This window comes from Idiotropiscis lumnitzeri, chromosome 20 (genome assembly GCF_059441095.1).
Source record: "Idiotropiscis lumnitzeri isolate Australia: NSW breed Sydney's pygmy pipehorse chromosome 20, RoL_Ilum_1.0, whole genome shotgun sequence".
Classification (NCBI taxonomy): domain Eukaryota; kingdom Metazoa; phylum Chordata; class Actinopteri; order Syngnathiformes; family Syngnathidae; genus Idiotropiscis; species Idiotropiscis lumnitzeri.
This window is the reverse complement of record NC_142410.1, coordinates 6,921,258-6,947,305: the sequence shown is the minus strand read 5'-3', so window position 1 is coordinate 6,947,305 and position 26,048 is coordinate 6,921,258. Positions and strand designations below refer to the sequence as shown.

The 26,048-nt window shown below is 43.1% G+C and overlaps 1 protein-coding gene across 7 annotated transcripts in view; it reads left to right on the top strand.

The window, feature by feature from the left end:
* Positions 1 to 26,048, top strand: part of ankfn1b (ankyrin repeat and fibronectin type III domain containing 1b) — a 101,673-nt gene that overhangs the window by 48,563 nt on the left and 27,062 nt on the right. For 6 of the 7 annotated variants that reach the window (XM_088284685.1, XM_088284682.1, XM_088284683.1 and 3 more), the window contains 2 exons: positions 15,973 to 16,013; positions 23,479 to 23,601. In XM_088284685.1, the coding sequence (XP_088140811.1) occupies positions 15,973 to 16,013; positions 23,479 to 23,601 (164 nt within the window). Of the gene's footprint in view, positions 1 to 13,216; positions 13,272 to 15,972; positions 16,014 to 23,478; positions 23,602 to 26,048 lie in introns of those variants that run through there. The other variant, XM_088284688.1, reaches the window with a different exon arrangement.

The following is a 26,048-nucleotide window of genomic DNA, read 5'->3' as shown; positions in this document are numbered from 1 at the left end:
GGGGGGGGCAAATTGCACGAATGAGATCTGGCGTTGATGCCGTGTTCCACATACCCAGAATAGCCAGCAGTTCACGGATATCTCAGTACACACAAACACTGTAAATCAGAGGCCGCGAGGTGGTAAAAGGGGTCACGAAGGGAATGGGGCGGAAGGGCGAAGGGGTTACATTCAGAATGGCTGAGCTGTTGGGTCTGAGCTTTTGAGTTTGTTTTCTGAGGAGTGTGAGGCATTGTGATGTCAACGGGGGTCGTTTGCTATCTTGGGTGTCAGCATCCGGAAACCGAGGCCGAAATGGACCAACCTGGAGAGACCGTCGGGGGGGGGGATCAGTGATCAACGCGACTCAAATTTATTTATAGAGCACTTTTAAACAAGAGCTGGACATGGAGCAAAATTAGTCAGACGACAACTAAGACGGTTAAAACGATTCACGTAAAAACTGTATACGCCACAAAAAAAAACCAAAAGTCTCATGATGAGGCAAAAGCCAAAGAATAAAAATGTTTCTTTTGACGAGTTTTAAAGATGGCGGTCGCTTGCTTCTAGCGAGGGGTCATTCCGAAGAGAGGCAACGGAAAAGGCTCGATCGCCTCTGCTGAGTCCTCTGTACCACCTTCAGTAGCGTCTGTTCTCCCAGTTAGGGGGAAAGCATGGGTTGCTGTTTCAAAAACTGTTGAGAAAGGGCGAGGCTTGACTTCATCCAGCTGCCGAAAGTGCAAAAAGTAGGATCCGACAACAGCGCCAATCTGCCGGTCCAATTTCCAGACCGTTGGCTTTAGATAAGGCGCCGGCGGCCCAAGTCAGCTCGATGGGATGCTCACGGGTCACCGGGACCAAACCCCATACCTTCTGAAGAAATTCAGGATTAAAGATGGTTGCGTCCTACTGCTTTAGTCCAGTTATTTCTGTGAACAACAAAACAAGACTGTTGAGCCTCCCATAAAGCCGCATGTGGAAAATTCCTGGAATTTCGCAACCCGACTGACTGGAGCCGAGATGGAATTGACAAAAGACGCGAAGCAGTACCTCTCCAAATACACGTTACCTGGATATATGAATGAAAGTCTTTGGGGGCGAACCCTTTAACCACGCCCAAAACTTTGCACAGACCTCATGATTTTCTATAAATTTAAATTATTTTCAGGGAAAAGGATCTGTTTCTTTGCGACAAGATCGCCAATGCTGGACAAAAGAAGCCCACTTGTCTGTTTACGGTAGTTTAAAGCAGATGATGCTGCAGACTCCATGCACCGTCTCGCTGTCTTCCAACTTGATTTTTTTTTTTTCTTTTTCCTCTTATGTCAGGGAAAAATTAAAACAGCCTCCGATGTTCTGCGCTCAAACGCGTCGGCCGTGCTCATGCTCTCGCGGCCAGCCAAAATGTGAATCTTTGTTCTCCGCGCCTGAAGTCAAACACAAAAACAATATTTAATAGCTCATTACTCCAGCATCGTTAAGTCAAATCCTTGGCTGCCTTTCCTGGAAAGAAAAATAAATAAATAAAATTAGGTCATGGATCTTAAAAAAAAAAACGGCTGCTGTTGTAATATCTTGCCCAATATTTGCTGCCGCGGATAAATATAGATTGCCGTGCTCCTTTTTCGGCCTGTTTGAGTTAGAGCGTTCCATTTAGTTTACTGTTTTAATAATAAGCCGCTCTCCCAGACGAGGTGATATTGCGGGTCGCCATGGCAACCACAACCCGTGCACACGAGAGACCGGAGAAACGCGGGCCATCGACAGCCAAGCGAGGCGGGCGGACAATTTTAACCTTGACATTTTTGGAGAGATACTGTTACAATTTAGTCCAAGAGTTCCCATCACTTACCCAGCCATGAAACCCAATTTAGATTTTCATTCCCGTTTTGGATTCATGTCTAGTAGCCCCCACCCGCCCTCCCCCTCTGGCCCTCCGTTTTCAATATAAACTACAAATAAGCAGACGTACTTAAAACCCGGCGCTGGTTTCTGTCTTGTAGCGTGGTGCGATGACGAAGCAATGCCTCATCGCAAAGCCTTTTTGGAGAGACCCCCGACTGAGGGAATAGCGCTGGCCCCCGAGACGCCTCCGAGCTGTCGGGATACACATTGGACGAGCCACAAAAATGAGCCGCTGGCCAGCGCTGGCTGTCCCTCTGGCTTTACACAAATATACTCCCACTGACACACACACACACGAGTGGAAAAGTGTGACTGGAGACGTTTAAGGAACATGTAGAGAGGAAGAACCATGATGGGAGAAATTCGGGAATCGACGGTTAGAAGGCGGTTTGTAAATTCATTCATATCCCCCCCACCCGTCTCACCCGTCTCTTTTCCTCCGTCCCCTGTGTACGGCCGAGCCAAACCGCAGTGGGTGAATCAGTTATCCTTGTAAACAGGCCACAGGCACACAATGGCGCCTCCAACTTGAGAGCTTCGGAATGAAGAGGGAGAAAATAAGTGACAGATTGAAAACTAAGTTTCTAGACTGAATTAAGCAATTCAAATCAGGGAAGCCTCGTTTATTGTCACATTGTCTTTGGCGTTCTAATAGAAAGACGTTTCCACAAGCTGCTTATTACCTTTTTTTTTTTTTTTTTTTTTTTTTAACACCTCAAATGCTCGCACGATTGCTTACGAGATGACTTTCTTATTATTACTGTTTTACGAGCGTTTTGTGGCTGTTCGGTCGCAGTGCTGATGTGGAATATTTTTCCTTTTCAAATGTGTGAGACAACAACAAGAACTGCAGGGGATGTATAAAAGACTGCGAGCGCCCCCCGTCCACCCACACTGTCCCCGCCCCCCCCCCAAAAAAATTGCGCTCATCCACATACGTCATGTTATAAATAACAATGACACTGCGGCTTGTTGTCCGTAGATGAACATTATATGCTTAATCAAGCGATGGTTTGGCACGCTTTCTTTACGCCAAGACGCCGTCTGCGCGTCAGACATCAAACGCTTTTGTTCTGATTAGTAATGGCTTACAAGAAATGTCATCTCTTGACATGTTAACAAACGGCACACTATCAACTTTTGCGCCGCATTCCTGCGGCGGCGCTCGCTTTGGCACGGCTCGCTCGGGCCCCGCGTGATCAAGCGCAATCGTCGTTTTTTTTTTTTTTTTTTTTTTTTTTTTTTTTTTTTTTCTCTTTAGCGTTGGGCTTCTGCTAGTAATTATGGCGCTTGCGAACGTGCTTTGTAGTCGTAAGTGGGGTTAGGGGAGGTTAATACTGGAGATTTTTAAAATTGCTGTCGCTGTGTTTATACGTGTAGTCATAACATCTTATGATATGGATACGGGACATCTTTACACCAGTCGGCCTGCTAATGAGTCGATATCAAAGATATCTGGCGGTGTGACAAGGTATGTATACACTGCGTATACAGTGGAAACTTGGGCAGTAACGCGGCGCTGTTCTGGGCCACTGGTTTGCCTCAAATCTGTTTCAAACAATTGGTCATGAAATGACGTCAAATCTTTACCTACCGTACCAAGTTACTGTGATTGGGACGGTGCCGATGAACCCGCCTAGCATATGATCGGTGACAAAAACAATCATAATAACAATTGGGGATCACTGGTTTAATAAAAAAACTAATTAAAAATCAAAATCTTGTCGGTTGAGTTGGTCGTGGCTCTTCTAGTTTTCCGAAAATGTAGAAAATGGAGAGACTGTAGAGATTATCGTATTTTCTGGACTATAAAACGCGTCCGCTAATAAGCTGCAGCAACTCTTTTTGGGGACAATAAAAACTAAAAATTAAAAAAAAAAAAAGATATACAAGCCGCACCAGACTATAAACCCCTCTTTTTTTATGTTGGAAAAAAAATTTTGTTTCCTGCATGTACAGAACGATTTTGTACTGTGAATGCACATAAAGGTACATAAACAGATTCTTAAAACAGTGCCTTTGAACACGGCAAAAAAAACTTTGCTAATTAAAACGAATCAGACCCAAGAGAAAAAAAAACAAGATGTATTTGCCGGAATTTCTGAACTATATAGCGCCCCTACTGGTGAAGGAAAAATCCACCGAAAAGCAGCCCCGTAGGTAACAGCTTATAGTCCAGAAAATACGGTATGCCATTTGGCCAACGGTTTGAGTTTCACTTCCATCTTGACGTTTTGGGGAACAAAATGAGTTTGATTCTGTTTTACTTTCACAGTTTAGCTGGATCACTTCAACTTTTTTCCTTGACACCAATAACTACTTTCCTATTTACTAGGGCTTTGGCAGGACCAGAAAGTAGGTACCAAGAAGAGTAGAAAAAAATGCATGTGGCTATGATGAGAGTCTTGACTATTCGTAGTTGGAATTACACCAAGTCAATTAATAATCGTTTTATTAAGCATGATTATTATTTCCATAAACGTGCAGTCGTAGCTATCCATATTTTTTTATCCCCTTTTTTTTTTTTTTTTTTTTTGTTAAGCAAAATCACATTCAAAGTGTCACGAATCCACCCCGCTTTATTAGCACTTCTAATAACATTATTAGTGGATGGGCCAGCCAGTTCAAATTCCCACTACGCTAATTCCACTTATCCCGTTTGAGAAAATTGCTAATTGACGCTGCTCACGGACAGTCACTTCCAGGGCCGCTCGTTCCTGCCACGCCGAGAGCCAAGCATGAAAGGCTCGCTGTGTAGTGCCGCCGCCGCCGCCGCCGCCGCTGCTGCTGCCGCGCCTGATGCTGTGTGATGGAGCCTGTGGCGGTATATTTAGGTGTCTGGTTTGGGACAGGAAGAGGGGGGAAGCGCTGAGGTTATTTGATTGCTTCATTACGGTCATATATATGGTCATATATTTATGTATACTTTGTTATGTATGTCATTACATGTACACTGGTGAGTGTTTGTTTGTTTGCGTGTGTGTGTGTGCGTATATGTGTGTTCTATGTGTGTGCTGTGTGTGTGTGTGAGTGAGCGAGTAAAGAGGGCTCAGTGTTTGGACCACCCTGCGAGCTGGGCTGAGTGACAGCATGGGCCTCAAGACGCTCGCAGTGCGCACGCACACACACGAGGACACCCCCCCCCCCCCCCCCACACACACACACACATTTTTAAGTTCATTTTTCAACATGTCTTTTACTCTATTGATGTCTCATGACCAAATACATATCATGCTCCAAAGCAAACACGGCGGATTAAAATTGAATAAATCACGTCGGGATCGGGGGAGAACGAACGAACGCGCGCGCACGCGCACACACGTGCCCAGGCAAACGCTTTTACTGTACCACCCAGCACGCATCAGCGACGCTTACCGTGACCTTGCCGCACACCTGAATTCAAGCCAGAACATCATTCCAAGGTGCTTTCAGAGACAATATTTTCCCCGGCTATGAAATAAATGCAGTGGTGACATAAAGCCAAATTAATCGGTGCGCGTTTCTAAACGGTCGTGGCTGCGGTCTCCCCCCAGGAGTTCGCAGTTAATTTCTCTAAATGACGGCCTCGTGCGTGCAATGAATAAATATGGCGGCGTGCGTGCGTCCAGCTGCTCGCGGTCCCCGTGATGTCATTTGCATTGAAATCTGATTTTATTCGATTTTTTTATTATTTTTTTTCCCCGCCCCCATACCTCCCTCCCGCCCCCCCCCCCCCTCTCTCCTCACATTTCTCATTAGTTGTCGGAGTCACTGTGAAGCCAGTGTATCATGTAGGTCACACTTACACGCACTTGTTGACTTTTCTATACCCATGAGGACATTGTATAGACTGCTATTTATTTTGTGGAAGCCTACACAAATATTTCAACCTTGCCACATTTTATTAGAGGGGGGCGAAGAGAAAAAAAGAAAAAAAAAAAAAGAAAACTTGACCTTTTTGATTATGTTTGTTTTGTTTAGTGTGCGTCTGAGCGCGAGCGTTCCTCGTGGTTTTTCCCTACTTATCTAAACGTATGGAAGGGCCACACAAGTACTTTTTGTCCGCCCATGCCAAGTCTAGTGGCGGATTGTAATGGAAGCTAATGAAACCTCAAAGTTGCAGCATAACATATTAGTCAGCGGCAGATGTTTGCACGGCTGCCATGCTTGTTTGGTACCAATGTTCTTTTATTTGGGGAATTTTCTAAAAATAATGAATGTATAAGCGGTGTAACGCCGTAATTAAGCAGTAAAATGAGGCACCTGCTCGCAATGAGTTGTGACAGGCCCGATGTGTTCTTGGTGAATGAGTTGGGTTGTGTGAAAAGCATTTTTTTAGGCGTTGACATTTGACTTGAAAATGATTGATTGATTTGATTTTTTTTCAAAAGAGCGCCGTGTTGTGGAAAGGTGTGCCTTTAAGGGGTGTGGCCTAGCGGGTGAAAGTTGCCATGGATTTTTAAAGCTTCTTGGAAAGGAGCTGAACTATAGTCAGGGACGGAAAAATTTATAATCCGCAAACTTTTCATTTGTGGTTTACGAAATGTTCTAATTTCCATTTGCACAGAAGCGATTCATCGATGAAGTTCATTTTTACATTTGCTGGGGGTTTCTGCACTTGAAATGGCGCCTCTTTATTCAGTTATGACGAGGGAAATATTTTTTTCCTCATACGTTCAAGGGAGGTAACAATTTCTCAGTGTCGTAATGCATCAAAAATGCCAATTTAGTACAAAAAAAAAAAAAAGTGAAGCTGTGTAATCCTGGTTGACTCGTACTATGAAAAAGTCTAAACTCCTGAATTTCAAAAGCAAATGGAAATTCCCGCCAGAATTGATCGTTGTTTGACCTAAAGAGCCTCCCTTCCATGTCGCTCTGGGATACACTTGGGATAAAATGGAATAACACAAGACTGGGAGCTGTGAATGGAACTCAACCCGTGTGAAATGATATGCCAGTTGGATGGATCCGTCTGGCTCCGATAAGTCATAAAACATTCGAGTGTTGAGAAAGCGGGCGGGCCAGACGAAACCGTCATTATTATCATTATCATCATTATCATTATCACCAGTGCCGATGCCTTTTTTTTTTTTTTTTGTTTTTTTTTCCCACAACGGGCCAACTGCTGTTCCCGCTGACAGCTTTCTCGACAAACGCGCAGCCGTGCGCGTTTGCGTCTCGAAAGTGACGCGGAGGCCAAGTGTGACGAAGAATGGAAGAATGCTTGTTGAAAGAAAGAAACAATATGCACATCAAAGCCAGGCATACATTCGGACCAATATGGATTCTTTTTCTTTCAACACTTAAAAATTGACGTCAGGAAGTCATGTTTCAGGCGTCGCCCGAAGTTCCGTCGTTATGTATCACTATACCCTCAAATTTCTTCACAGCCTTTGAACGTATCCGAATCAGAAATGCTGAAAAATCCTCATTCTTTTATCCGGACGGCACGGTGGGCAACTGGTGAGAGCGATGGCCTCACAGTGCAGTGGTCGTGGGTTAGATTCTGGCTCCGGCTTTCCTGTGCGGAGTTTGCATGTTCACTTCGTGGCTGTGTGGGTTTTAAAAAATGTCATTCATAAGAATTGTTTACGTAACAATTAGCTTGAGCAGCGATGCCTGCAGACCAATCGAGTCGCGCCTGAACCAACCTTTACAAGAAAACACATTGAGGAGCCAAAACCAAGAATTTTTTTTATTTTTTTTTAATTTTTTTTTTACTTCCTTCCAAAATAGGAATTAAAAACCAGAAAATCACGTTTGAAGCATCTTATCTCCAACGTACATTGTCGTCGCCACAGCGTTTTGCATTGACGTATCGCTCCATCTGCACTGAGAGTTTGCAGAGGCAGCAAGGGGGATCAGCACTGAGCTGATCTCCGCTGATTAAAAGCAGGGGCCACGCTAATGTTTGGATGGGCCATTTAATACTAATGAGGGAAAATAAATAGCGGCGTGGCCGTCGGCATGCAGAGATCTCCGTTTTTTTGGGGTTTTTTTTCGCACACATCAGAGCAAAGCACTGATTAGGAAGAGTGATGTCACCACGCAGCAAGCCTTTAACTGCAACCACATGAGCTGTCTTACTATGTTCTTTGCTAATAATAATAATAATATTCCATTTTCTAATTACTATAATGTGACCTCTCATTAACTAAAGAAGAAATGACTGGCATGGCGTGATTTCTTTTTTTTTTTTTTTTTTTAAAGAGTGACTTTCTAGGATTCAGACTTTAAAACTCTGACCTTTGTCCAATAGTCGATTTGAAAATTATGACTTTACTTTTTTAACTGCGATCAAACTTTAATGTATCAAAAAAATACTGAACAGCTACCAAAAGTGGCGTGTAGCAGTAAGCTAGCTAAATGATATTTCTTCATAGGGAGCATTTCCTCGTGCAAATGGGGGTAACAGTTTTCAAATGTTCCCAAATGAGTTTATGTATTGTCCATTACTTTGTCTTCACAATTAAACGCACAAACAACACAAAGCTAAGTTAACATTTGTACGGTTCCCAGCTAGCTACATGAAAAATTGGCGTTAGCATAGCTGACTTTCTGGGTATTATAGTAGATGTCGTAGTGGTCTCTTATCTTTGACTCGCAAACCTTGCTTGATGCCATTCTTATTTTTTATTTTTTTTTCACGATTCAATCAAAAACACAATAAATGTGATTGCTACCAAAAAATGTTTTGAGCTGATTCAGGGGTACTTGACTGAAAACAATATCCACTGAAAAAAGGTTGAGAACCACCGGTATAGAGTACACCAAAAATGAAAACAAATGGGTGCAGTTATTTTGTCTCTAAATTCTTTTTTCCAAATGTAGTTCAAGTCAGTCAGGTCAAAATTCTTTTAGCCGAGCATGTCCCAAGTCCTAAAATTGGCATTTTCCAGATAGTCTGACTTTTAGTTGCTGTTATATTAAACTAATCAGTTACTCTCTCTAAATTGTCAGTGTTCCTCCGTGACATTGGGTGCAAAGCCCACTTGATATGGATCGCAATGATCCCCCCCCCCCCCTCCATAGCAGCAAACTACCACTTTAGGCAAAGGCACCAATTTGAGCGCTCCATCATTTCCTTTGTTGTGACTCCAAGCGCTTGGCTGTGGATGATAGCGGGCACCGCCAACCCATCTTAACAGATTCCAACCCCCTTGCCACAAACATACCCCTACTCCCCCCTTTTTCTTTTCACAATGTGACTTTTTTATTATTACAAGTTGCATTCAGCGACGCCGTTGAGTTATCGCTCAATCCATCGCTCTTCCAAGATCTAAATGGGCAATTATCAGCCGAAGAGAAGTTAATGGCTGTCCCGTTTCACAAAGTCCCCCCCGTTATTTATGTCAACAACTATCATTGTGTGCAAACGTGGCAGACTCGTGCTAACCGCTCGCCCTTGTTTCATTTTCTCCCACGGGATCCCGCACCCATTGTAAGCCGAGACTGACCACAAGTGTCGCGCGTGCGTGTATAAATCTCCGTTGGCGTGTTGGTTTTATACGTGAATAGACCAGTATAAGCGTTTTCATAAATGCAGAGGGACTCGCTGAAAGCATATAGCGACGGACAAACACGCGCACACATCGCGGCCGCCCCGCTACACACGAACCCACATAAACAGACATGCCGCCTCCCACACACCACACGCACGCTGGCCACAGACACTTACACAAGCAGAGCCCAAAGACTTGCCACCGCATACAGACACCCCTGTGCGCACACAAGCACATACATAGCATATGTGCCCACCCCCCTCACCCATTCACGCACACACACTGACACACAAGCGGAGGCCCACCACCAACATCAACAGCCACAGACTCAGACTCGGTGACATCATGGCTTAAATGACAGCACGTCTTCCAGGCCCATTAGTGTGATTGTAGGTGGCTCCGCCGTGGTGATTTATGGCTGAATATCCATCTCTCGCTGCTCTGTTGATTTATGGGGCAGGTTTTGGTTCTTTCGGGTCACCCCCACCCCAACCGCACCACAAAACTGGTAGACAGAAAGAGACGTGAACTGACCTGTCAGTCTGCCTTCATCATCGGTAGCGTGATCTCGATGGTTCAGCCCCCCCAGTGTTTGACAATCTTTATTGAGCAAGCAAAAGTGTTGCGAAAAGTAGAGAAAGTGGCGCCTTGAGATACGAGCAAGCCGACATCAGGTCTTTTGAGATACGAGCTGTCACGACTGTCTCTGCTTTTTTGTTCGGAGTTTATAACAAAGATGTATATTATCAAAGAAAATTAAAAAAAAAAAAATAAATAAATCACATATCTGAAAGGCTGTTTAATAAACGTATGCGTGAAGGCATTTCGACAAATGTTAAGTGTTTGGATTCACGATCCAAATGTTTTCCCCACCCTAGGACAAAAAAAAAAAAAAAAAACGGTCGTCCAAGTCGCCTGCTAACATTAACGACGAACGTTTCAAAATTGTTCTGATTGGAACACAGTGGGTTAAAAAAAAAAAAAAAAAAGACACCACCAGGGGGAGCCACGTAGCGAGAGAGAGAAAAAAAAAAGCCATACAAGTTCGTCACTGATGCTTGAACGTGACAATTTCACGCATCGCAAGTCTCCCAACATTTTAAAGAGTCGCTATTAATTTTAATAACCACGTTGAAAAATGGATGAAGTGAAATCGAAAGAAAGAGTTCACTGTCTCACCTTCCTCGCTGTCATTGCGTTTGTTTGAGTTGCACGTTTACGGCGCGTATACTACACTTTGCATTCCATAAAACATAAATTATTTGACCTCGCTGGCTTATGAAAGTCTTGTATAAACTCTAAAACACCTTGTTGTTATTTTTGGACTATTTTAGCCCAGCAGTGACTCTCTTTTTTTTTTTTTTTTTTTTTTTCCCAGACACTTTATTCGTCCCTAAGGAGACGTTGGGGCTGAGTATAGCCTAACTGTTGCGCGTGAAGACACACACACACACACACAGACACACAGACACACACAGACACACACACACACACAGACAATAGAGCAGTGGTTGCCCGCAGAGCAATTGGGGGTTGGGTGCTTGGCTCAAGGGCACTTGAGACGCCCAGCGATGGTGCACTGCTGCCGTTTTTTTCCGTCCCCCTGCCTCATTTTGCTCGTTGCCAGAAAATCAGAGCCCAAATGTTGTCAACGGGCGCCACTCACTCAGTCTATTTGTGTCGTTTTACAACACTTTTCTTAGTCATGTGACTCTATTGTATATCCATTTAAATTGTCTCTTTAACTCTCGTCGGTTTTCGCCCTACGGCCCTCGTGCATGGGCGCGTGTATCTACTTTCCAAAACGCGTCATGCTGGGCGTCTTTTATTATTTTTTCCCAACAAATTGACATTCTTAATATAATCAAAACTGCTTATTGAAACAGTAGTTATTTATTGACTCCCAGAAAAAATGATTAACACATTCTATTAAGATTATTTTGGTGTCAATTAAGACTGCATGTGTAGTCAGCATGTACCAATTAATTTCAACCCCTCTCCCAATACAAAAAAAAAAAATCACAATCCAAAAAATGTGAATAAATGTGAACCTCGTTTCAAAAAGAAAAAAAAAGTCATAGCGGTAAAACGAAAACCGATTTGAATCGGAAAATCGTTTTGGATTTAAAACAAATGAGCGCTCCGTCGCCGCTTGTGGCTCCTCCCCCTTTTTTTTTTTTTTACTGTTCATGAAAATGAATCACAAGTTCGCATCAAGAAAAGCAGGGAACATAAAACGAACTTCTCTCCTACGTCCTTTTTCACGGCAGCGACGGTGTGTTTGACATTTCCGCCAGCTATGACTAATGATCCCCTAGCGCTCACTCAACGGGCAATAAGGTGGCTCAGTTGTTTTTTGTTTTTTTCTTTTTTTTCTTTTTCTGTACATGCCTGCCCACCACCAGACTCTGTGATTCATCAGGTACCACGCCAGGCTTGTGCATGCGAACTGTCACTCATACTGTACATATATAGAAACACACACAAGCAAACGAAAAGGTCACCCGACACCAAGCACAATGTACATTTGATTCCTAATTGATTTATATTGACGCCTGACAGGGCTAAAAGCCCGAGCAGGACGACTTTTTAGACCTGCTCTCTGTCAAACGTTTGATTCCGTGTTTTGCCACTTGGATGAAGTTATTTTTTTTCGTAAGCTTGAGGGGGGGGGGGGGGACATTGAAATCCACTTGATGCCGTGGCATTTAAGAGAGTGACCATCCAGTCTTGCTGCTCTTTCTTATCAGTCTTCCTTCAGCCGGGACACTAAAAGCAAAAAATAAATTGAATCTGACATTCAATTAGTTGGTGCAACACTTTGGCAATTTAAATCATCATGCATGTCAGAAAGACAGAAAGTTGACAATTGTTTGTCATAGTGTTAACTCATTTACTCCCATTGACGGCTAAAGACGTCAAAGATCCTTTTTTTTTTTTTTTTAAGAGTGAATACTGTTGTAGCGAACGTCCCTTACACATGAGTGTTGTTGAATTTTTTGTTTGTATGTGTTGCTGCTCCATGTGAGGAAAATTAGAGGTTGTTTGCAATGGCCGTAAGATCTATGCTAATTTCTTTGAAATCATCGTGTTGGCATTAAGCAGTAATCTTCAACTGCGAAATAAAATCTTATATAAATTCGCAAAGTATTTCTACGAACCTGAACGCCATTGGGATAACGAGCGACTTTGCAGGCGGTCTGCCGTCGGCACGACCGAACGCTTGCATGGGGCCACCCTTGCTAATTAGCTAATTGTTTGTTTACTGCCGACGCTATGTAAACTGCCATTCATTAACCGTAACGCTGTCAAAATGTTGCTTCCGTTTAACGAGCCGAAGGTTTTATCGCATTGTGTAAGCGCTATTGTGCTCAATCCTGCGAGTGATTTTTGTGCATAAGCGGGTTAAAAATAAGAGTAGACCGCTAGTTAAAGGTCCCCACCGCATGCGCATCTTCAAATCTTCACAACTTCTGCATCCACCCCAAACACCCACCCACCTCCATCATTTCCCTCCGGCTACTGTGTCTATAATGAGCATGTCCTCCAACCCTCCTTCCCTCAGCACCACCTAGTCTCTCACTTCGCTCACCCCCCCAACCGCCCCTCCTCCCTCCTCTCACTCACGTCCCCCCCCCCCCCCCCCCCCCCCGTGCAGAATTGGTAGAAGCTTATCGCCTAGCAACCACAATTAAAGTACAACAAGTCAGTGGCGGTTGCAGCCGCCATCGAGGCGAGCTTTGCGAAAAACCTCAGCGTGAGCGCGAGGAAGGAAATGCGACCGGGTGGCTCGAGCTGAAGTTTTGAGCAGGTGAACGGCAATTAGAGCCGCCGCCGGGAAGGGCATTAGGAGCGCTTTGGGGGGGGGGGAGGGGGCTCGGAGGCAGGGAGAGTTGGACTCAACAGGTATGTATGCGCACATCACTTCATGGAGGCAGAGTGAAGGCATTCGCTAAATTGCTTGCTGGCGACTGCTCGGGGTGGGGGGGTGGGGGGGGGGATTTTGTTTGCTGCCGAGGCACAATGTGCATAAGCAGCTAAGACTTTGGGTGCATTTGGCAGGAATGCGGCATGCTTGTCACTCTCATTTCACAGTTGTGAGGGAATGCCAGTTGCGTTCGCTACCGGCTCTCGTAACCGAAGCGACGGCTCGGATGAATTCATGCGCGTCAAATAACTGATCTTCATGCGATGTTCAATTTGATGAGCGACTAATGCCGCAAGGGCTGTTCTTCAATTAGAGATTACACAAGTGTACTCCAACATCCCCAACGTGTTGCGTTTTATTGTTCTTTCATATTTAATCATTTTCTCTGGGTCGCTTGAGTGGATTTGCAAAGCCAAAGTTCCAATTAGAGGTCGTTCAGTCAATGCACTCCAACAGCCCTGCTAAATAAACTTGAGTCCAAAACTGCCGATTTTATGCTGCCAAGGTTTTGAGTCATTCTTTTGGACATGCTTTTTGGCTGTGTAATTGATGTTTTTTTTTTTGTTTTTTTTTTTGTTTTTTTTTTTTACCATTGCATAGACGGTGGAGAGGTCAAAAGCAAATAATAGTCCCCTGCTTCTTGAACCAGCGCGTGACATTTATATAAATCATCTTATGATTTAAATGGTAAAAGTCATGGGCTAATCTTATGGATTTTTTTTCAAATAAGCAAAAAAAAAAAAACAACAAAAAAAAACCCAATCCTCCTGTTGTTCAAATGAAGGTCAAGCACCTGCCCTCATCCCTCCTGGATGAGTGCTACTATCAGTGAGCACAGCGGGGGAGCTGCAAGGTGTAAGGTCAGCCACTCTGTATGACACATCCTGTCCCCGCCGGGGAGCTGACAGCAAACGGGTTTTTTGCACACACACATGGAAGTCACATGCAAAATGTCACGAGCATCAGTAAGGGAAGCCACTTAGCGGTTTCGATGCTGCACTGATTGGTAGATGCGTTGAAATTTTAGGTTTGCTCTTTAATACTCGTCATAAATAAGAACTGGCGTCCTGTGCACTTAATAGATTTCATTTTAAATTTTGAGATTTATTTTCGAATCGTCTGCTTCGATATGGTGATATAATCATGAAACGTAAAGGGCGCGCACTGCTCCCTTCTTCTGTCTGAAGTGCCCTTTTTCCAATTATTGGATAATACGCACGCTGCTTTCTTCTGTTAGTGAAAAAGAAACCGTTGCGGTATTTGAAACGGACAAAACTGGGATTTGTCAAACAAGAAGAAAGGAAGGGAAACATCCTTTTGGACCGATGAGACAAAACTGATGCAACAGACACAATAATGAAACGTAAAAAAAAAAAAATTATAATAATAGAGCACTTTACCTATTCTGTCAGCCTCTGTTATGTTCCGGGGCCGCTCTGCTACATCCGGCACAGCGTGTTCTCAATTTTTGCAGAGTACAATGAAGTCTCAAAAATATCAAGGCAATCTGAAACGAAATATGCTACCTAGTGTCAGAAACGTGATTTTTTTTTTTTTAGATTCCTCCAACAGGATAAACACCCAAGAAAGGCTAAGAACAAAATAATGGACTACCGTTAAATGGCCTTCAACGAGGAAGGGAAGCTCGGCGCATCAAGGAAGGTTCCCGACAGTTTGGCTTATGACAGCATAACGCAGAGAAAAGTCTAAAACGTTTTAGATTGACTCTTAACTAGAGAGAATAAAAAGCTTTCATTTGACTTCAGCTGAAAATGATGCACTCAAGTCACGCACTCAGTCACAGATACTACAGTGCAACATGTGGATGTCGAGACCCCCCCAAAATGGACCAAAACATGCTACTCGGTTTCAATGATGCAAAATCCATTTTCAAATATTCAACAGCTGCATTCCTGGTATGTTGTCTTTTTATCGATGTTGCCAAGCGGCCATATTGGCTCGGGTGCATCAGTCAGGGATGCGACTTGTCATGGATCACAGTACCGTGGCATGATAAAAAAATCCCAAGCAGTGAAGGAATTTTGCGCCAAAAGTGTCTTCAGCCTCGGGCCAGTTGTGTGCGTGTGTGTGTGTGTGTGTGAGTGTGTGTGTGTGTGTGTGGGGGTGTGTGTGTGTGCGCCTCAGCGTGTGTCCCTTCTGAGGCCTATAAACCTCCAGAAGATGGTGACAGCAGGTATGCGTTTATCCGCACCTTTTTGTATGGCGATGTTTGCGTTACTTTGTGTTTGTAAGTTGGCGTTACCGGAGGAATGCACTCAAACATCCCATTGAGCAAAGCTGCCGTCATGTATTTTTGATTTATTGATTTTTTTTTTTTCGTCTCATTTGCAGCAATGGTTTTGTAACTCGACGCTGTCACTGGTGAAATGTCCGATTATTATTTTTTTTAATTAATTTTTTTAAAACATCTTTGGCGCAAAACTTGCTCGAGGAAAAGGATGTTATTTATTTTTTTCATTGCAGACAGCTTTCATTAGCCTTGTAATTGGTTCTTACATTTTAGCACCGTCATAAAAAGTCCAGAAGAGGAGACGTCATGAATTTTCACGAGTGCAGCCTCTTTGCTCCTCGGAACGTGTGCGCTACTATTCGTCGCTTGATTTGTTTTAGCGCAATTAAAGCTCCCGGTTCTAATGTTTACTTTGTTCTTATTTACAGAGTCTGGGCTCGGTGGATCGCAAGGAGAATCAACACAAAAAGTGAGTCCCATTTATTTGTGTTGAGTAGTCAAGAGTGAGTATACAATCTGAATGACAAATGAAATCAGTGTCAATCCTTTATTGCCACGATTTGATCATTTTTGTACATGTGCAACATTTTGATTAAAGTTATCCATTAATGCTTTTTAAAAATGAAAAGTAACATCGACTCGGGCAATTTTTCTCGTTCTGCCCCATTTTCCTCTTTGTCATGAAGTGTTTTCCATTTACTACTTCAATGTATGTTTTCGAATTAAAATGCATTACTTCCCTTGACTGTTGAATGTAGAAGATAGATAATGAATCAATAATGAGCGTTAGGCTTGAGTTATGCGGTCTAACGTAATTATTTTTTTTCCAAGAATGATGCACTCGCCATCTCAGGCTTTGAGTTCAAATATCAAGTTCAAATACTGGAATCGATACAAAATCAAGCCTGGAGAAATAATTGTTCAGACTTATAGACGTGCTGCCGCATTAGCGCATGTAGTTCGTTGCCCCAGTGGGCCAATTCAAATGGAAAGATTTTCATTTTTCCAGCGTAGACATTGAGTATTAATTACATCGGCGGTAAAGTTGGTCGAAAAGGACGCTAGCTCAGCGGGCCTGAGGCGACTGCTGTTGGCCGACTATCTGACGATGAGATTATTCGATACATAATCCATATATTTGATGCGTATTTACGCTCACGAAGCCGACTGCAAGTGTGTCTAGCCGTCGTTTTTCAATGCGAAGAGTAGCGAAAGATAAATGACGTGCACAACCCTTTCCTTTTTGATCAGGGTTCCCAACAAAAACTGTGCATAATCTGTGTAATGAAAAAATAATACATATTGAAACGCCAGCTCACTTTTATGACGAGACTGAACCACCGATTATCGTAGGGGATCCGTTTTGGATCGACCGCAATTGGTGAATTACGCAACGAATAAACCTGAACGCCCAGATTCCAAATTGAGTTTGATGAATCGGTACCAGGCTTGTATGGAAAGTCACAGCGATGTGGTCACGATTGTTGTTCCGTCGTCGTTCATCGGGTTAGAAGTCTAAAAGATAACCATTCAGCAATGGCGGGCCGTGCATTTCACACGTCGGCCTTCAGTGGAGTCTTAGTCCAACTTGAATAAATACACCTAATAATAAAAAAAAATGTTTTAAATTTAAACAATTACAAATAAATAAAAAAAAAAAATATATATATATTTTAAAAAATATTAAATCAAATAAAAAATAATATACAGACACACACTTAGGCACTACTGGGTGTTGGACGACCTTAGCTCACCTGAGCTAGCTTCTCTTGAAAAGTCCGTCTTGAAAATGGTCTTGCAAGTATATCTGCCCCTCCCCCCAAAAAAATAAATAAAGTGTCCGTGCATGATGCCGTGCGGGAGAGATGCCAACGGCAGTTCATTTAAACTGGCTAATTTACTATTCAAATGCACTTATCTTAGTATGGGGTTTATTATGGTCTTATTCCTGTCCTTCTTCTTCATCTCATTCTTCTTCTTTCTTCTTTTCCACGAATGTGTCCAATGTGTCTTGTTTTATGTCAGTCAATCTCACGCATATCATGCTGCCAACTGTACTGCTTTATTCAATTTCTCTCTCAGATTAAAATCCATTTCCGGCCGTGATTAATTCAACCCTATTTTTAAAATTGTCACCCACCCAAAAATGCACGTCTGGGCTTTTGTCGTAATTATGATGAGGATTTCTTGATTTTTTTTTTTTTTTTTTTTTTTTTTTTTTTGCTTATGTTAGGCCAACAGAGAAAGTACTACTCTTCCAACAAGAAAAAAAAACACCTTTGGTTTGGTTGCACCACCTAATTAGTTCTCAGCATCTTCTCACAAATCCAGCTGCTTCACGAGCTTCTGACTCTGAAGCCTTGTTCTTCACCTTCATAAATCTTACAAAGGTTATCAGGAACCATGTTTTTGTACTTCCCCCTGTCCTCTGAAGCTCCCAGGATTGGAGCCCCCGTTCTCGTCACGCTCCCAAAATTATAAGATTGGAAATGAGCAGGATGATGTAATCTCCTCCAGCGCTTAGCGTGAGGAAGACCATTAGTAGTGACGCGCAGAGACATTCCCTCTTCGATACGTAAGCTCTAAAATGTCGGCGTGTTTAGAGTAACACGCTGGACCGTACGTCACACTTTGCGACTTGGAAAAAGCCGAGCAATGTTCTGCCCGTTTTCAGCGGGAAGAACGAGGTACCGTCTTTCCCGGCTGAAAATGAGACACATTCTGCCAAAAGCCGAGCTTTTTGACTTGTGAATTAGTTTGAAATTCAAACTGGATTGCCCTAAACGTTCTGAGCCCGTTGGACCTCACATGAAATGCAAAACACGTTCGCTCATCCCCACAGTCTGCTGGCTCGACTCTGATTGGAATCTTGACGCCGCGCTCAATTGTGGCCGGACGGGGTGGCGCAGGGGTGCCCTGCGTGTTTCTCTTTCAGGCTTTTTCAAGGCCACAATCATAATACCAGAGGAGGGTCCACCGCCATCGGGCCAAGAAAGCTGGCTCGCAGGAGATCCGCAAGGAGACCCACTTCAACTATGCAGACGTTAAATTACAGCATATTCATTGCAAATTGCCACGAGATTTAACTCTGCATCGCAGCAGCCCGCCAGAGGTCCGTAAACACTCCGCGGCAATGCCCGGACACAACACCACCAGAGTTAAAGTCAAGGCTCCGCGAGGTTTTATCAGCTTTTCTTGGTCAGGGAAGAGGCCAGCTGGAGATTTTTGTGGCGATTCTGCATACCGATTGGGTGTTTCAATCTAATGGCATGTGCTGCGTTCTTGGAAATATTGTGAGTTTATCTTGGATAATAAGTGTTCATTGTATCATGCCTGCGTGCTGGTATTCCATTATTGACTTGTGCAGCAGGTTCTGCAGGGGGTTCTAACCGCTGCGATAACTATTAGATTACTCCCAACCATTTTCCTCCAAATTACATCCAGGTTATTATCTGAAGCCACCTAAGCATAGCAGAATGGAATGATAAGGTTTTGCCGCGCTAGTCTCCAAGCTACCCTTTCTGATAATTCAGTGGCTTCCCCGTGTTTGTCATCTTATTTCCAGATGAATTTGCACGCAGATCCATCACGCGTGTATATATATATATATCTCGGTGTTGAGTCAGCCTCATGCTACGCTTGAAAGACAGCGTGGGACTCAAAGGGAACTGTATCAGAATCCAACCACGACATTGAACCCAACCAAAGACGGGGTGGAAAAAGGCGTTGAATTCTTTCCTCATTTTTGACTCGCTGAAAAAAATTCCGTTTGTGCCGACCCGGCGGAAAATTATACAGAGGACAAAGTATCAAAGGGGGTATGGTTTAAAATAGGGATGGCCTATATAACGAATGCCTGATTTCTGATGAAATGTGTTTTGAAGAGATTGAAGGCAACATTGAGAACACCCAGAGGTGCGATTGATCGATACTCAACTACTTTGCTGTCCACAGAACAGCAACACATTTAGCTGCACGTTACGTTCAGGCAACGCCTGCGGGCAGCATCTTTCGGTTCAGTGCAACACCGGCGTCCGAACAGCAGTCCAGAAAAAAAAAAAAAAAAAATATATATATATATATATATATATATATATTCACAAATTAAATTGGAATAATTTAGCATGACACACTCATTTCTTTCAGCACAGTCAGATGTCGTGGGAGGCGGCTCTGCCACTTATTAAAAAAAAAAAACCTCCACGTGATTACGGACTAGTCGACATCACACTCAAAACGATGTTGTGTTGTAGTAAAGTCGACTAGTCCATCCCAGCCCATCAACTAGCAAAATGGCATTTTTCTCATAACTTACCCAATGAATGGAATCGCACTTCACACTCCTCAGGGCGCTCAAGATGCTCGCCCGTGTTTGTTAGCTTCCAAGCATATCAGTGTGCTTTAATGGTGAGAATTCAATCCAAGGAAGGTTGTGTGAAAGTTTTAGCTTTGGATGGGTACGGTGTGTGGAAAACAAGGCTTTCTTTGAGCAGTTTTAATTAGCAACGTTCATAGCCTGGCTGCTGTCTTTTATGATTGGACCACTGAAAGGCTTTTTGTTGGCCTAATGAAACGTATTGAGCGTTATGTTCCTGAATTGAACTTTGTTTTTGCAAGTGTGTGTGTGTGTGCGTGCGTGAACCTTGGTCGCATTTGCGTTTAACAGCCCTACCGATGGGCGCCTCCATTCTTTTTTGGCATATTCCAGTCATATTGGCAATAAAGCTTTGTTTTCCCTCCTTTCCAAACTTGTTGTTTTAGGTCCACAGCCACTGCCCATAATTGCTGAAACGAGGTCAGGTATTTGTCTGCCTTTATAATTTATTATGGTGTCCCTTAATAATATGAAATAAGATCAGTGGTTAGGAGAAATCTCAACCTCAGACAGATCGCGTCGTGCAGATAAGTTAAATATGTAGCATCCTGGTGCTTTCACTGGAATTAGTTTCTAAACAGCAAACCCTTCTTAGAATCTTTGAAGCTATGGAGGCTTCTCTTGCTTTTCAATAAATAAACTTTTTTTTCTCAAAATATACAGTTGAACTTCCGTGCCGATTTTGGAAGACCCGGCAGAACAGAGCTCGTTAATAAATTCAACGTATATTCAGGGTGAAGGTAGCCCTGAATCGACTCAACATCAGTTACGACACGGTTCTCTTTGGTGCGCTAATTTTCCCAAATGCCGCACATTCTCAAGGAAAGTGGGTTAGTGAGGCGAAAGCTCGGTCAAAGTGCACTGTTGATGCCTTTTGTGTGCGGTGTGAGAGGGGAGCGCGGTGTATGCGTTCGCCCTGATTTCATCGCTGCCTTTGCGAAATAACAGACAGGGAAAGTGATGGTGAGCGAGCCAAGTGTGTTTCTAAGGAGGAACGGAGAAAGATTCCAATCGGTTCAGATTAGAATTTTTTTTTAGAAATTTTCCTCAATCCCGGTTCCTCGTTGGCCGGTGTCCTGCCCCGTTTTCCATCTCTCCCTGCTTCAACACACCTGATTCAGATAATCAGATAATCAGCAAGGTCGGCAGAAGCTAGATCGCGATCCTGATCCTTTGAATCGGGTGTTTTACAGCAGGGAAAGATGGCGAACAGGCAGGTCCACCGGTCCTCGAAGAACAGGATTGAAGACCATCAGTTTGTTAAAAGCTTCGGACGGGTGCATTCGCCTCCTCCAAGGCGATTGCATCATTACGCTCGTGGGCCCGGGACAGCTGCTTGGGCCGGTGCCAGGTTTGAGGCTCTCAAGCAGCCAGTTGCCGGCAGACCCTCCCCCCCTCCGCTACGACGCACCTGCTTCCCATGTCCCTTTTTCCCCCAAAGCCCTCAAAGGGATTCCCTGCATCCTCATTTATGTCCACCGGCACCCCGTGTGTTTGAAGTGGTGATCCTATATATTCTGGTGCCATTCAAGTCATCATCCTATTGTCATGTGTTTGATCCGCATGTTTGTTTGAAGTATTACCAGCACTCCTGGTCCGAGCCAAACATCGAGCCCAACTCTAAGCCAAGACAAATATTAATGATAACCATCGACGAGACGAACTAATCGCTCCGCTTTATAATTTGTGTTTTTTTAAACCACTGTTGATGTCGAGGGGCATTAGCGTGGACGGCAGTAGCTGGCAAGCACAGCCCACTGGTACTAATTCAATTAAAAAAAAGAAAAACCCTTGAAGGAGGAGTCAAGACTTAATACCACCAATTAGGGGTTCTTTTGCCTTCTGATGAAAATCCCACACCTCATTTACGTGAGTCATACTGGAAAATATGCCTCTTTGTCTTTGAGGTCGACCACGTCTTTGGAGACGTTGGCACCGGGTCAGTCGGAGAGGCTGTGGGAGTGGGAAAGAAAGCGGTGGGTTTTGGAGAGGGTGGGTGCAGCAGGGGGGGTTGTTCAAACAGATAAGCCTTCCTCTGAGGTCATTTCAATGAGAACGCTGCCCCTTGCAACTTATTCACACAGAAACAGGTGCGAGTGTGTGTTTGCAGCATATTCTCAGAGGGATTTAGTTTAAAACCTTAGAAAAAAAAAATGGAGCACATAACAGCAGTTTGGCAGATAGTAAGCAGTTCTCCACGAAACAGACCGTAAGCCCTTTAATGCCACTCCAAGTTGAAGTTTACCGTCAAACGAAAGATAAGAGAATTACACTTTGTGTATTTCAAGCGCACATGAAACTTTACTTTCCAAAACTTAATGCTAACACGCAATATAAAACTCCAGAAACGGCATCATTAGCCGCGTTGTTATAGTCCTGTAATTAACGGATGTTTGAATTTAACATGTAAACGGAGATAACAATATTCAAAGGCATGTATTCTTTATCCTCTGCAAAAAACGGCTAATGATTTTTCAGTTTTCTTGAGTTTTTTACAGCAGTAGCTTTTGTTTCTGTCATGACTGTTATACTGCCCCCGGTGGCCAAAGTGCAATATTTAAAAAAAAAAAAAATCTGACTTTTTGGGGCAGGCTGGAATGGATTAATGGGATTTCAATGAATATCATTATGGAAAGGTGATTTGATGTAGACGTGTTTATGAGTCAAGATAGAATAAATTAAATTCAACGTAGTTCAAGTCAGCCTCATAGTTTTTTTTTTTCGTTTTTTTTTTAAATTCAACAGGGGAATATGCTAAATCCTAAAGGTTTAAAGTTTGGAAAACTGCTATAGCTTAAATAGCCATCTGACGAAATACTTGATGGCCCTTAGATGGAGAAACGCAACATTAGCATGCGCACCGGATAAAACGTTTGTTTACTTACAATTTTTACCCGTCTTATTTTCTGCTCAAAGTCAAACTGGAACATTGGCAACCACGTCAAGTAGATTAACATGTATTTGTGATTTTTATTTTATTTTTTTTCCCCTGTAAAAATAATTTGGAAAATCCGAGACACAGTCTACAGCTCTCCCTGCAACCTCATGTCTCCTCTGGGAACTTTGGCTTTGTTGCAGCGTTTTAGTAACTTCATCGGAAATATATTTCAAACAGACATGTGTGTCCGACAATAATATTTCACATTGATTGAATAATTTGCCATTAAAATGTGTTTTAGTACTTTACATGAATCTGCGGTGCTGACTTGTCTCGGTTACATTTTTGTCATCAATAATGTCCAACTTTTTATGGCTTTTAAGGCTTTCTTTTTATTTGTTTGCAATTAGTTCTTACCGAGAACAAGAAGAAAACCAAACATTTTAGCTGTCCTTGAACGCCTCAGCAGTTAATCAAACTATACTGTCCTATTCAATAAAATGTCTCAATCAAGATTTTAAATTGGGTTTTCGGTCGTCCAACACCTCGATTGAGCGACAAGACTGAACATGACAGGAAGAGTTTTCAGTATATAATTAGCAAATGCATTTAATATAACCACGTCATCAAGAATAAACCAATGACATGACAAAAACTTTTTTTTATTCTTTCTCTTGCAAGGTCGGAGTCTGGAATCTCCAAGTTTACCCATCGCCTCTCCCTCAAAGAACGTCCAGCCAAAGCCGAGAAGACCACGTCGGAACGAGCTCATTCCTACAGGCGACGCTCTCTCAGTGTTGATTGGTAAGCGCTAAGACTTTATTTATCATCCCGACTTATTCCGCGGTTACGGGGTCTCGGTCTGCGTTTGGTTGGAGAGCGCTCAGCTTCTTCAGCGGCGCCGGCCCATCCCGCTGCGCTGCAGTCGGCAGGCAGCCGCTAAAAGGAAGTGTGAAAGCGTTCCATTGCGAGGCCGCCGTCGATCCTTCTTTGTGTCCCATCTTGTTGCCTCTTCTCATTTGTTGACCCTTTCATGCCATAAGTTTGTCTGGCATCCTTACTAAACATCCTGTTGAGTATTCTTGGCCCTTCCTTTAAGCTTCTCTTCTCATTGGTAAAACAAATACACGTGCTAGCAATGCTAAGCTAGCATTAGCACTGTTAGCTGCTACTGCGGTGTGTTAGTTTGGTTGGTTTAAGTACAAAAGAAAATTGAATATTTTTTCTGCCAATTAAATACAGTGCCTGTCAACGTATCTGCACCAAAAAAAATTTCTGAGCTTTCTTTTTGTAGAGAGAAAATAGTGAGACAAGTACAGTAGAGTCGCAGTAGAGTGTTTGTAGTTTGTACTCGGTTCCTTCCCGCCCGTGCCCCATGGGGACGGGAGTTACTGTTGGCAGTCTTAGTTTGCGGCTTGTGAAAAAATGTACAGGTGCTGGATTCTCCCCGAGAGTCATGTAAGGACCCGCTGTCGGGTTGTACGAGGTCTTTTGTCAACCTTACAGGACTCACTGTGTGGTCTCGGGATTCATGTCGGGAATATATGTGTGGTCCATTAGCGGGATGGCGATGTTAAGTGTACGGGCGTTGTACTGTAAGGTCCGTGTTTTTATTTTTTTGGGGGGGTGCCATGTTGCCGGTGAGGGGGACCTGGCCTTTAAAATATGCGGATTGACTGATGTGGTCTGCTTTTAATGAAACGCAGTCGGTGGATTTGACATGATCATTTACGAGCGGGTCGGCAGGGGGGCTTGTATACAGCTGGATTCCGACTTTCTCCGGGGTGAGCCGCCATTAGCGAGAGTGTGACCGCTCTTTTTTTGTGACATCATAAATGTGAGTCACACAAGCAAAGTGAGCCCAGCTACTGACTAGACGAGCGGCGCTTCTTTGGAATGCAAAGTCATCGGCACGGAATCCATTGAAAACCTCCAATGAATCATTCGGATTGTTGGGCAGCCTGCAATTGATCACTTTGCTCATTATTCAAAAATGTCATACGGGAAATGGCATATTTTCTTAAGAAATATCCCAAGTGTATGGATGCTCTTCAACCACATTAATTTTTGAGCATTTCCCAGCCAATCATAGACAAACGCGCTCACATGACTCAGTAATATTTGTTTTATCACGGAGGATAAAGAATATATGCCTGTTATTGTTCTGTTGCTGAATGTTGAACCTCTCAGAAAACCCAGCGAGACTGCTCAAATGGCCTCAAAAGTTCAAAGAGCTAACAAATCAAGCCTAAATGCTGAGTAACGCTTGTCTCCTGACAACGTACGACAAAGACTGACATGTATATTATGATATATATATATATATATATATATATATATATATACATATATAAAACAGAGCAGTGGTAGACTTATAGGCAGCCCTCCACAGTAAAGCGGTCTCATGCGGCTCATCGCTTGACGATATATTTAGTGGCTCATTGCCGTTGATGCCGAGAGACAAACAGCCTGCGGCCGCTGCGGGAATTCCGAGCCAAGAGAGCCCATGACGGAATATGCAACCGTTTTGTAACATTGTCAAAGTCCACAAAGGCCTCAGGAGAATGCTATAAGAAAATATATCGGCAATGTTAGTGCTTTTGAGAACATTAGGAGATGAGTTTATGAATGTTGAAATGCTGGAAAGGATGTGAGTCGAAGGGTTAAAAAAAAAATATATATTATATATATATATATTTTTTTTTTTTGGTAGTTTATAGACAAAAACAGACGTTAATAATAAATTTATTTGCAGGTTCAAACTTAATACTGCAGGTATAGTCTCATTTATTTTATTTTTTTTTAACACATAAATGAGCTAGAGTTCCAATACATCCAAAGCTCGTCCCAGTAAGGTCATTTCAGCTCCATGTCAACGTGTCATGTTGGCCAATTGCTTTTTATTTATTTTTTTTTCACTGTGATAAAGAGCAGAGGCTCTTAAAATCCAAGATGACCTCAACGTCGTTGTCTGGATTTGCCACTTCAGCACCACAGACAGTACCAGCTATTTATTGATGCATGGCTGAAAAAAAAAAAAAAAACATGCTATGGCTACCATTAGAAGGCACGATCCATTGTTGTCTTGTGTACACACCGCATTATAAATTTGGAATGATTTTGCAAATTGACGACACGCACATTTGAACCTGCATTGAAGTTGGGGCTTATTTTGTGTGCCTGTTTGCTCGTCTGTGTTTACAAAGGCTTTATCATCGTCGGGAGAATAGGCCTCATCTCCGAGGCCCCCG